The 14267-nt window shown below is 26.4% G+C and overlaps 1 protein-coding gene across 1 annotated transcript in view; it reads left to right on the top strand.

Annotated features, from left to right (window-relative positions):
- Window positions 1-14267, top strand: part of LOC142317536 (uncharacterized) — a 421737-nt gene that overhangs the window by 322062 nt on the left and 85408 nt on the right. The window contains exon 5 of the mRNA XM_075354096.1: window positions 7074-7258. Coding sequence (XP_075210211.1) covers window positions 7074-7258 — 185 coding nt within the window. The remainder of the gene's footprint in view (window positions 1-7073; window positions 7259-14267) is intronic.

The raw sequence follows: 14267 nt of genomic DNA, 5'->3' as shown, positions 1-14267 counted from the left end.
ATATACTAAGTAAATGAATAGTGTACAGAAAATTCAGATTCATCTAATTAGTATCATTTAAAAATTAAAATCAGTTGGGTAATATTAATTCATTTCAAATAAAATTGTTTAATTTAATTTTAAATCAACTGACCGGAAGATTTTTTTGATCGTTTAATAATATATTAAAATTGAAAGTAGAAGCATATTAAAGATCTTTCTCTTAGACCACAGATTATTCTGTATAACTCAAACAATTATCTGGTTATGAAGAATCTAATAATAATTATAATATATATATATACACATACGAGAGAGAGCGAGGAGAAGGGAAGAAGAGGGAGAGCATTTTGTAATAAATGAAAATTGTATTTTAGCAAACGAAAAAGTAGATTCAAAATATAAATTCTCGTTTGTCGCATTCTAATCTCTAATCTAATTTTTCATAGTAGCCCGCATCTGTAGCGACTATATATATATATATATATATATATATGACTTTGATTGAAATAATACAGCGTTCCTCCGAAGAGAGATATTTTTTTTACTTGCTACATTTTTGTTTTTAGTATATATAATAAAAGGCAGGTAACTAACTTCAAGTATTTAGAAAGCTCTGTTATTCTGGATGGCAGAAATACAACCTACATCAAAAATATAATAACACAAAAAAAATAATAATTTTCAAGAATCAAAGCATTTTCTCGAAAAAAAAAAGACTACTGACATCTAAAAATGTATTTTTCAAAACGGGGAAACAGTTTATTAAAAGTTTAATCTGGAGCATTGTTACTTATGCTTCAGAGACTTGGACTATAAGGACAACAGAAAGAAAGAAAATTGAGACCTTCGAGATGTGGTGCTGGAGAAGAATGTTGAAGATGCCTTGAACAGAGAATGCAACGAATAAGGAAGTATTATTCCTTTTATAAAAAGGATATTGCTAAGATTACTAGTAAAGAGAAGGAATAATTTGGTTGGTTATCTACTACGCCATTCAAACTGGTTCACCACTCTTCTGGAGGATAAAATATAAGGTCGTAAAGAAAGAGGAACACCTAAATAAGAGTTTATGGATGAAGTAAAGCCAGGAAGATTATACAAGGAAGTCAAAGGACTGGCTGTAGAGAGGAAGGAACTGCATACCACTAACCTTCGGATTTAGGAGAGAAAAAGAAGAAGGAACAAACAAATTAATAACATTAAAAGTTTAATTAAGTACTCTTTGAAAAATCTGATAAATAACCTACATCATTCTAATATATAAAAAATATATACTTGAAAACTGAAGAAAATTGAGGGTAATTTTAATTAAAAAGTAATATATGCTCCTGTGATTTAGATAGTTTCACGCTTTCGCTAGAGTTGAAGTCATACTATGTCTTTCTTACGACTTTTCTTACTTTTATTATGACGTACGTTTCTTGTAAACAGCTTTTTCTTTCATAAACGTATCATTTTTTGTAATCCTAGCCATATTTAAAAAAAAATTTAAATAAAATAATTTTATCCAACAATAAAACCGAATTCATAAAACAAAACCGGTTGTTTTTTCAATTCCTCTTTAAAACTTAATTTTAAGAAGTAAGCACCAAATTAAAGAATAGTATGTATTCGGTAGCTGTTTTTACTACGGTACCGAATTCATAAAGCTGAAATTTTAATTAAGAATTGAAACAGTAATATTGTTTACTTAAAAGCTAAGTCTAAAACAAAGAAATTGAACGACTAGTTATTTTACCCTGTGTTTTTTCCCTGAAAGTTTTTTTGTGGAATGCATTATATATATATATATATATATATATATATATATATATATATAATTTATTTAATTAAGTTGAATTATGTGATTTTTTTTCTTGTCTATTGTAGCTTATCTTACATCGGTGTCTATAATAAATAGACTTAATACTAAATAGATATGTTTGGTTTTTTATTGGGTAGAGATCGGATCTGAGAACTAATTTAAGAAGTAGCCGGTACGACTGCTTCTTCAATTGTTTATTTAAGCTTTGCAATTGTTAGTTTTACTTCCTTCTAAAATATAATTGAATCGGACTACGAACACAATAAATATAATTAAATAATACAAGTTCCTTTTTTATATTACTAGTATTTATAAAGATAGCCAATGGAGTTATAATTTTGTTGCTTTTTTGATAGGTCTTCGCGCGGACTACTATATAATCAACTACGTCACGCACAGTGAACAGTTTAATACTGACGCCATTGTTATTTTTTCACAGCGAACCGACGCTGGAACGACTGACAATTTTGGATAAATGTATATAAATTATTTGTAAAACGCATCACCGCCGTTTCATTGTTTCATTTGACGCACCGTCATGTAGGACGGGTATTCCCGATACTGTCAAACGGTATACAACTATAAATCAAAATTCCCCCTGTCATATCGAATAGAAGTGGACTTTATAACACGGTTGAACTTTTTCCAAAACCTATTCATGCGGTAAAAACAATAAACCATCCTCTAATAGGTTGGATAAAAAAAAAATGGAAAAAGACGAAATACTGAACAAAACGTTACAAACAAAAAATTATTGACTTTATCTGCAATTTTTAGATTTAAAACTCGGATAAACATTTGTAATACTCGATATATTTTTTGTTTCAAAAAACAAACGTCTCTCAAAACTTGTAAAATACTGCTACCGAGTTTAATTTTATTGGTTTAAAGATTTATGTTATTTTGAATTAGTACGTTACAATTACAAAAATATTCTGTTTTTTTCCTTTAAAATGATGCACAGTTTTTTCCCTTTGATGAGAATAATAAATTTAATAATATCCGTACCAGTTATATCTACAACGTTTACGTACAATTTTAACTTTATTTTTTAATTTGTAATTGCTTTTATTTATCTATTTTTAGCGTTTTAAAATAATATTAACCTTTTGCGTAATATTAATAGAGATTCATACGCAAGGGAAAAGGAAATTATTAGTATATTACATGTCAAATGACTTAAACTTTATATATTCAACTGAAAATTTATCATTATCAACAGATAAAGCTGATAGCAATTAGTTGTTCGGTACAATCAAAGCTAGTAAAATAAAAGGAACGTTGCAAAACAGCAAACGGGTATTGTTTGTCATGTTTGTTTGGGTATGAAATACTGAGGCTAGTTTATCCGTGTCGCCGGCGTTGATTCTACAAATTGAGGGATAATCTATATGAAGAGAATCTCTGTTGGAATATTAGTCATCCGCCGCCCGGCCTAGTCCAGTACGATTTGAGTGAGATCAGGTGTGGAGAAATTCCCACTAGTTCAATAAATTTCCCTAATGTGGCAACAATGGCATGACGTCACCTATGGTCTGTGTCCCCGATTGGGCCATCTTCTAATCAATATGGGTTCCTAGAGCTTTGAATATTGCTTTGCAATTATATAATAGTAAAATATACTACTAAAGAGAAAAGTTTTTTTTTAAGTTTATTGCAGTTAAAAGTAAGGGTTAAACGCTTTTAAAAAGGAAGGAAATAAAGATAAAAGCGTGAAGCGTAACCGAGTTCTAACGCTGTGAACTATGATAAGTAATAATAATTTTTTTTTAAATAGTAAATAAAAAGTTAATTAACAAAAAACTAAAAACAATTACTTCATTAGTTTAAAAAGAAAACACTTAAAATACATATTATAAAATCTTTTTAAAAACTTACTGATAATTCTTTTGCAAAATACCATTAAAAAAAAAACCCTTTCAGCACGCCGAAAGGCGGAGGTAATTTCATCGGTGCTAAGTAGAAGATAAAAAAGATTTCCACCAAAATTCAAATTTACTCACTACAACAATGGTTGCATGTGAAAAAGGTCTCACATGTTTAGCATACGACAAGCCCCATCTTCTTTCAATTCCAGCAACATCAATTTGGTCATCCCTTTCCATAAGGGTTTATCATATCAAACTTTTTTTCAAAAAACATTTAGGTTATGTTTTGCTTTGCTTAGATAAATCTTAGGCCCTTACCCAAAGAATAGTAGGAACTTTAAACGAAATCGATAATTTACTTAATAAGATAGTTATAGCGATATTTTCTTTTTTTTCGAAAAAGCTCCCTCCATATTTCCACCCCCATGGTCCGATTTTTCCATTTACGAACTCGACCGAGATTTTGAGTCGTTATATTTAATGCATCAATTTGAAAGTAATTGGCGCAAAATTACGGCAGTTATCGTGTCCACAAGAAAGTGAAATATATGTATTTATATTTGGTCTGGGTGATGTGAAACGCGAAGATATGTCGAAATTTCTCGCAAGTCGAATCATGGTACCCATTAAAATAGGTAGCTGTCATGAAATCTACCTAATATAAAGATATGAGTAAATTTACTTCGGAGAAGAAGCTAGATAAAAGTGTAAAATAATTTGTTTTATATATTTTTTTTAAATCGAAAAAAAATTTTTGCATGTAACTGCATCTTTATTCATCATTTTTTGTTTTAGTATAAGTAAACTAACAGCTAGGATAATTATAACTCAGAAAAATATATTCTTAAAGAATTTGAATAACTCGTGCCTTATAAGTTTGATTTTATTGTAGAAATTTTATATCTGTATGTATTTTTAAGATAAAAAAATTAACTGAATTCTTTGTTAAGAAAAAAACATGAATCTTCAAGATCATTTTTAAGAAAAATCTTTATTTTTTTTAATGAAAATAAATGAACAAAAATTAAAAAAGCGAACGTACAGAAAACTTTTAACAAAGTGAATAAATAAGGTAAAACTAATAAGCTAAAATAAATTAAAATGAGTAAATAAATGTGTATTTCCAAATTTATTATGCGATGTTTGTTAACAGGATCGTTAGGTATCCCCTAACGATCTAACAGAGACAATGAAAAATATATCCTTTTAACATCAACTGGTCTAAACCTGACAAAGAATTGAAAGAAAGAAAAAGTTTTACACAAAAATGGTTTAAGAAAATCACAAAACAATAATTCATAACAAAAAGAGACAGGGGCCTCTTTTAACAGAAATACAATATAATAAAAAAACTATTTCAATATTATTTTATAGTAATTAAATAATTGAATTTTATATTAGTAATTAAAGAAATTATTAGTTAACAAATCAAATAATATACTTGCATATTTACATCGATAAGAAAAGAAGTACGTCAACGAAATATTAATTTTTCTTATTGGCAGAAATTGAACATCTGTAAGTGAAATTTTCATTTGGTTTAGAATAGAAACTAAACAAAAAAAAAAAGAAAAAAGAAAAATCGGTAAAGGAAATGAAATTAAAAATTTGATTAGATTTCCTCGACCATTCATTGCTGAACGGCTGGCTATTTAGCCGCCAGTCAAAAAGCTTTTTTTCAATCAACTCCTGCGCGAATCTTTTGATCATTGATTTAGTTTTCTGTAGAAACTTCTCCCCTACATTATATTGTTTATTATTCACCCGTCATTTCAATTGTGTTGGCGTACACTTTTTAAATTCCAACTCTGTATAAAAATTTCAATATATATATGTGTGTGTGTGTGTATAATTAATTTTAATACATATACAAAATAAAAATATGTCGTTATTTTATAATCTGAACAACGTTAAACAAAAAAAAAGTTTTATTCGTCTGGCTGAGGAAACAGAAATTTTTACTTACAGTTTTTTTATTTTGATTTCAGATAGTATTTTTCTTGATGTTGAAAGTATTTAAACATTATAATTTATTTAATTTATAAATTGCATCCAAAGTCTTAATAAAAGCATAATTTACTTTTAATACTAGTCATTGTGATTTAATTAGACTCTCATAGTTTTTGCCTGAATTAAAACTACTGCATTTTTTTTATTATCTTTCCCATAAAAAAGTATGGTGGGGGGTTTGTTTATTTTTTTTAAGTATGTTCTCACACTTTAACTTTAGCTGTTAATGGTGCAGAGCGGACCACGTGGTGAGCCGGGTTGCTGCGCGCAGCGCACGAACGATTCATTCGTTCGAACGATTTATATTTCCTGAACGATTCAATCGATCGACCAATTTATACTTCTTTATAGGAACGATTTATCTAACATTATATTTGTGTTTTGGGATTCAGGGATGGTCAAAATGGATATTTCCGTTAAAATCTGAAATTTTTCGCGATCATAATACTTCCTTTACTTCGTACAAGGAAGCAAAATGGAAAAAATTAGGTGTTAAAGTGGCGTTAAAAATTCACAACTCAAGAAACAAGTAAAAATTTTCAGGATTTTGAAGCTCTTCGTTGTAAAAGTTTTTGTTGTTAGTAATCTAAATTCATGAACATTATTTAATTCGTTAGCAAAAACATTTAACAAACATAAACCATAAAATATTTTCGCGGCGGGCCATAGTCCCGCCTTTTTTCTAATTTATTCCTAATGTATACGTTGCAATTTGTTCTGTTAGTGAACAATAAGCAACCGCCTCCCCGGACCCAATGCGATGAGGATGATATATGTATGACATGTAAATGAGTTAGTGTAGTCTTATACAGACTCAGGTCGACCAGATAAGTATGGTTAATTGAATCCAGCCACCAAAGTACCAAATACCTAAAAATGGCTTCAGAGGATGTTATCAATGACAATTTTAGCGTCTAAAGAAGCGTGTAAAAATGCCATGCCTGACCGGGGTTCGAACCCGGAACGTCTGAATGAAAGACCGAGACGCTACCACTCGCGCCACGGAAGCCGGCATTAATTATAATTTAATATTTTATAATCCTAACGTGTAAACCCAGATCTCTAAATACTTTCTAAAACACTTAATACAGAAATATAGTTTTTTTTTAATAGAATTTTATTTTCCCCACACTTTCATTGTTCATGCCTTCGTTTTTGGTTTCTAATTATTTAGTTTTGTTATTTGAAGAAAAATATGTCGCAATTCCAAAACTCATCCTTTTGAAGTTGGAAAGAATGCATTTTTACAAAAAATTAATCATTTTAAGTTGTCAAATATATCCTATTTTTTATATGAAATCAGAAAAGTGATTAAGCAGGTAAAAGAGTTTATTTATATTCAGGAAATTTTTTGATGTTTTAAAAAACAATTATAATATATTATGAGAAAACCAAAATTATTGTTACAGGCGAACGCCCTTACCGTTGTCACTTAGCAGAGTGCGGGCGAGCGTTCATCCAGTTGTCAAACCTCCAGCAACATCTTCGCAACCACGACGCTCAGGTGGAGCGAGCCAAGAACCGCCCATTCCACTGTACCATCTGCGGGAAAGGTTTCGCCACCGAATCAAGCCTTCGCACGCATACAACTAAGGTGAGCGATCATAAAAAAATAAAATTAAAAAAAAAAGATACTTAAGAAATACTAAAAAGAATTTCTGATTATAAATAATTGCCTTAAGGTATTAAAATTTAATTTAATTTCAATTTCGATTAACTATTTTTTTTTTTTTTTTTTTTTTTTTTAATACAATTAAAATAAGTATTTACTTATAAATTACAAATTTTAAATTTCATGAATATGCTTTACGTTTTCCCTATAATTACTGAATTAAAACATTGAGTTTTTATTTTTTATTTAACAGGAAATTTTCAAATATTAAAAATAAAATAATATTTCATTATCAGAGTATTATATACGTATATGTTTATGCTCATATATATTATGTATGAGCGTACACATACAATTTTTTAACATTAGAACCCAAATTATTGAAATATCTGCTGCACTTTTCTCAAAACTAGTCTCCCATTTAATTTTTTCTTTTACTCTGTGTGTGTGTGTGTGTGTGTGTGTGTGTGTGTGTGTGTGTGTGTGTGTGTGTGTATGTATGTATGTATGTGTGTGTTTGGTTACGTGTTGTAGGCTAAATCATGTAGAAAATTCAAATTGATTTTCATAAACAAATTGGAATTTTATTTTTTTTAATTCCTTCATTTGATATTTATAAAGAAGAAATTACTCTATTATACTTCTATACATAATACTAATAATGACTAAACGAAAAAAAAATTATATGCAAACAAATCTTTCAATAAAAGTAAGTTTAAATATTTTCAATTCATCAAGTTTTACATACATAGAAAAATAAAAAAATAAAAAATTGACAATGATAAAATATAATGTTAATTAAAATTTGAGAAAAAATGTTGTTTTTAAATTAATATATTATTTAAAAGAGAATGGTTGAAATCATCATCATGCTAAAATTATTTATTTTTCAACATAATATGATATAATTATCAATATTTTGTAGTTATTTTTTTCTCAAATAACATTATTATAGAAATGTAAATCTACAAAATAAAAAACATACATCAAATATTCAAATATTCTTCAACATAAAAATTTATGAGTTCATGATACAAGAAGTTAAGGGTTAAAAAAAATTTTTTAAATAGTATTAATGAAGTCATTGAATTAAAGGTAAATTTTTGCCATGGTAATCAACATAATTAAAGAGAAGGTTTTTCTTTATTGACTTTATAGAATAAGCGATTATATCAAAGGATAAATTTTTTGACTATTCTAGTTCAGAGAGTTTAATATATACTCGTATTATTATCATTTCTGTTTTTATCTGGATGTTTCGTATTCGAATCTTTGTCAGGTTTGATATTTCTTTACGCTAAAAAAAATTCATTTATTTATACTGTACCTCTGTTGTTATTCTTAAGATAAATAAATAGATAATTCATTATTAATTTCAAACGAATTATGTTAGATATTTTATAATATGTTTTATTTGAATTATTTTCAAATAATAAAATAGATATTCATATCTGAAGGATTCTACTTGTAATACAATCCATATTTTATTAGTAATAATGATTAAATAACAGCACTTATTTCATAAAAGTAATAAATGTAATATATTAAAAAACGTTTTCTTCTTCCTTCTAACTGCATCTAAAAACTTCACTTCTCTGTTTCATAGATTTTATTTTAGTAAAAATAATTAAATGAAATAAAATATACCAAAAAATAATATTTTGGAATTTTTAATTGGAAATTCAGAAAAATAAAGGGATTTTTTTTTTAAATGTTAAATTGTTAATATACCTAAATTATTCTTATCTGTATAATACTTTAAGTTCAAATTTATTTATTTTATCACTTTTTAAATCAATTATGTAAGAAAATAAATAATAAAAATATACAAGAAATATAAGCTAGTATTTGTAAAATTTAAAAAAAATAATAATTTTCGATTTTTTTTTAATATATTTTTTCCTTTTTTATTAATTTTCTTGATTTAATATATTGTCAACCCACCGGGTTGGTCTAGTGGTAAAACTCGTCGTCGTAAATCAATTGATTTCGAGGTCAAGAGTTCTTAGGTTCAAATCTTAAGGTATTTTATTTTATTCGGATTTGAATACTAGTTGTGAATACCGGGTTCTTTGGTGGTTGGGTTTCAATTAACCATATGTTTCAGGAATGGTCGGTTTGAATTTGTTCAAGGTTACAAGTTTACCGGTACAGTTACATTACACTGATAAGTCGCTAATGACTTTAATTGTTGATGCGACTATTCAGAAAATTTTTTTTTTAAATATATATTTACATATTGTTTTTTTTTTACTGATTTACCCTGAAATGGTACATTTTTATTTTCATTTAAATATTAAAAAAAGAATTTTTAATGATTTATTATGTTTTTTTATTGTTAAATGAAATGATTGTGTTTCATATTTAAAGATTTTTATAGACATATAAAAATAAATTATTAGTTGAAATAAAATATGTTACTTTTTCTAAATCAGCAGTTTTCACCTATTTAATTTTTTTTCATTTCTCTTTTTTTATTAAAACTTGTATATATATATATATATATATATATATGATATATTTTAAGTATTTTTTGTTGACTTATCTGCAGTGAGAGGAAGTATTAAAATTAATAAATAAAATGTTGTAATTTAATACTTTAATTATAATAACAGTAATGATTTTTTTTTTTAAATATATAGATTCATATTTAAAAATAGAGAGCTGTGTAATATGTTCACGTAGATTACTACTACTGAAGACACTGTCAAATACACCCTTGAATGAAACCACCCTTCAATAGTGGGATATCCCAACATTTTCAACCCTTTCTTTTTGTTACCCTTCGATCCCTTTTTTTGTAATACCCTAATCATTATTTTAATAATAATAATAAGAAAAGAAGAAGATGAAGAAGAGTAAAAGAACTGCCACCACCGCATGCCACGGCGACCAAATGTTTGGCCCAGTTTTTAAGTCACGGTACCCGTATGTTTCCATCTATTTATTCCCAATTATAATACTCAATTAAAAACCTAATTAACTTACTAATGTAACTTTCATTCAGTACTTTATTATGATAGGCATAATATATAGGAAGTAAAATCGATATTTTTTTTTTTCTTTTTAGTCAGGTTGTATCGAAATTTACTCGTTTATAAATGAGCTATCATATATATATATATATATTTATATTTAAATATAAAAATATGGATCTTATTAAAAAACAAAAGGATATTAAATACAGGATATACAAAATCAATTAAGCCTACTACTAATCTACGTTTCATGATATAACACATTCGTAAATGGTTTAATTTTATGTTCAAAAATTATGAAATATATATATATATATATATTTATATTAAACTTTTAATTTAAAAGTAACGTTTTTAAATAATTAAACATTTTGGGTGTATATATATATATATATATATATACAAATATATACACACACACACAGACATACATACACCTTTTTTTTAATAATAATAACAAGTAAATGTAATTAAACGATCTTACAACTTTAATTTTTGTTCATAAAACAAAATATAAAATTTTGAAACACTAAGGATTTCTTCTTCCTTTTATAGATTCTTACCAGAAAAGACTTTTGGAAAAAAATAATGTCGTTTTATGACAAATAGAAAAAGAATAAAAGTATCATAAATCCCAATGCGAAAAAAATTAGGTAGGAAATTTCCTTAATTATTAAATAATTTGACATTATTTGATTTAACAATGGAAAAAAGCGTAAAAAAGATTAGATAATTAAAATTAAAGTTTTAAGACATAATAAATATATATATATATATATATATATATATATATTTAATGTAGTTTCAAATTGTAAAAAAGTACGGATAAGTGCATAAAATCACTTAATGATGATTCTGTTTGAAATAAACAGAAGACTTCAGTTATTTATAATTTATTGAACAGATAAAAAATATAAGAATTTCTTTTATCGAGGTACCCTATTTTAAATCTGGCAGCCTGAAAATTTAAAATAGTAATCATAATATGATAAAGTCGTATAGCGCTAACCAAACATTTTACATACAAAACCGTACTCAAAGTTTTTTAAAAGGTTTTTCCTTTTGAAGAAAAAAATTATTTGAATTACTATCTGCACTTTTAAAAAAAAAAATTAAATTCCAAAAGTCGAATATTTTTCCTTTGTTTTGCGATAACAAGATTTGGAATCATTTCCAAAATTTAGATTTCTAGGTTAAATGGCTTTTTAATAATAATTATTATAAAACGTACAGTACTGTCACCAAATTATAAATGTTTAAAAAATTCCTAAAAATTACAGTATAATTTAAATTTATGAATTTACTAGTGAACCCGGCAATCCTTTGCTATTACCAAATTTTATTGTATGAATTAAATAAATGTATTATATTTGAAAAATTATATTACGAAAATAATAATATAAACAATATCGATTCAATACTAATTTTATTTCAATAAAATAAATCAAAATCATTGCAATGCTCTGTAATACACGATATTTTTGGTGACTATTTGGTGCATATGTAAACAAATCGGTAGGATTGCCTACGCGGCAGCATGCGACGTATAATTTGACCATGTGAATTTGGAAAATCCATGTATGGATTTTCCATATTAGAACATACACATAACAATAACAATCGATATTAATAATAATGTATCGATACTCGTAACAATTAATATTAGTATAAAAATTTTAAGGTATTTATCATAGTCATTTAGGAATAACCTGAGATGTTTGTTATGTATAGGCACATAACAAACATCTCAGGTTAGACTAACAAATATATGGAACTAATAACATGTAAACGCTACTGGGACAAATAATAATAAACTGTGAAATTTTCAGCGAAATCGGTTAAGTGGTTTTTGAGTTATTAGGGTACACAAAAAACGAAGATAGTCTTTTATTTATATAGATCATTATACTAAAAAATATATATATTATATATTAGAAAATACAGGTTACAACAGAAAATTTATTGTCACTTCTTTTTAATTAGATTCATACAGTATATCTAAATATGTTTCATTTTATCTTTCGTATAATAATAATAATAATAATTTTATCAACTGCTTCCAGTAATATTAATGCAACAAAATAAATCTTCCTTACTGGTTGTAAAGTATACGCCTACTCAAAATTTTACTACGATCAGTTCTTGTAACGTTTTAGATTTATTGAGCGTCTAAATTTAATCGTAACCATACAAGTACGGTATAAATTTTAAATCAGATGTTTTAAAACTGATATTATTTATTAGTAACTTTTTAATTTTTTTTAATACAAAGATGTTGAATCGCTCAAATCAAATTTAAATAAATTTTATCAGAATAAAATAATTAAGTTTTTATTAGTAATAATACTGTAGGCACATCGGTCAAAAGCAGACAGCAAATTGATGCTATATATTTTTATCTACAAAAAGTTTTCGTAGATAACATCGTATAAGTAGATAACATCTACTTATCGGAAACTTGGTGGATATGGTTTTAGCAGAGAATTGTTCGGTGGGTATCATCATTTCTTAAAAACCGAAGTTTTGTCGTAAGGTTTTCTGGTACGATATCTGACGAAAGTTTTGATATTAAATCTGGTGTACCCAAGGTACACCAGATTGTATGTACCTTCGGCCCTTATTATTCTTTCTATAACATTAATGATATAATCTATAATCATGGATAATAACGGATTTTTTAATGATTTGAAACTTGATAAACGTGTACAACCTTTCGGTGGTCACATGTTACTTCAATCAAATATCGATAAGATTTTAATATTGTCTCAGCAAGGCTACATGCTGTTTAGCTTAAAGAAAACAGTTTTAATATCTTACACTCGCAAAACGTTCATACGTCTGTTTTTCCATATAAAATTGCAATATTTTGATTGAAAAAGAAAAGTGTATTAGAGATCTTGGCTTGTAGTTGGATGGCGAGGTTTGATGAAAAATCATACAGAAAATATAAGAAGTAAGGCACAATTGGGACTTAATAAAATGGATTGCTAAATCTTTTCGCAATATAAGATCTTGCTGGACATTGTATAAAGCAGTAGTATACTTCACTTAGAATTTGCTGCTGTCATATAGAACAGCAACCGAGCTTACACAAGCAATGATATTGAAAGTGTTCAGAGAAATTTTCTCTCATAGTAGCGATCAAAATTTATGTTTTCAATATCTTACCACGGAGAATATTGGTATCTTTCTACAGTTACCTCCATTGTGAACTAGGAAAGAATTTTTTGACTTAGTCTATTTTCATAATAGCTATCTGACCACTACTCACAATTTAATCTTTTAATGCCAGTTTCCATACAATTTTCTACACTTTAAGAATATTTTTATTTATTTTTTTTATTATTTAAATGTGAAATTTACTCGTTTATGGAAATTCAATTCGTTTCTGTTGTATTATCTTTTATTTTTTTCATTCTTGAAAAGTTTAATATCTATTATATTCTAAGTTATCTGTTAGATTTACAATAATTTATTTTTTAATAATCCTTTTTAATATTTTTTCGTAACTTAAAGATAAGAACTTTGTACAAAGTTCGTTTTACAAGACCGTTCAACAAAATCTATTCTTGTTTAATATTTAAAATTTTAACAAATCAGAAAATTTGTAAGATTTTCTTGTAATACTAGATTACAAAAGTCGTTATTGTTTGTCATTATGGTTACCAAATTGTCTCAGTATCTCTAAGTCATTATGATTTAGAAACAAAGAATTTCTTATATTAATAAAATCTAACAGTACTTGGACTATTATGATTTTGTTACCACTTCTTTATTATTTTGTCCATCCTTCATAATTTTTCTACGAAAATAACTAATATTTTAATTTATATTATAAATTAAACTGTAATGTAATATCGAATTTATTGTTTTTCTTTCCTATTATATATATTTTTGTTCCTTATTAAATAGAAAATAATTGATTAATTTAATTATTATTATTATTATTATTATTATTATTATTATTTAAAGGTTGTAAAAATTGTTAGAATGTATAATAGTAAATTTAAACA

This window comes from Lycorma delicatula, chromosome 1 (assembly GCF_047948215.1).
Source record: "Lycorma delicatula isolate Av1 chromosome 1, ASM4794821v1, whole genome shotgun sequence".
Taxonomy (NCBI): Eukaryota; Metazoa; Arthropoda; class Insecta; order Hemiptera; family Fulgoridae; genus Lycorma; species Lycorma delicatula.
The sequence above is the reverse complement of the archived record's forward strand: the minus strand, read 5'-3'. Positions and strand labels throughout refer to the sequence as shown.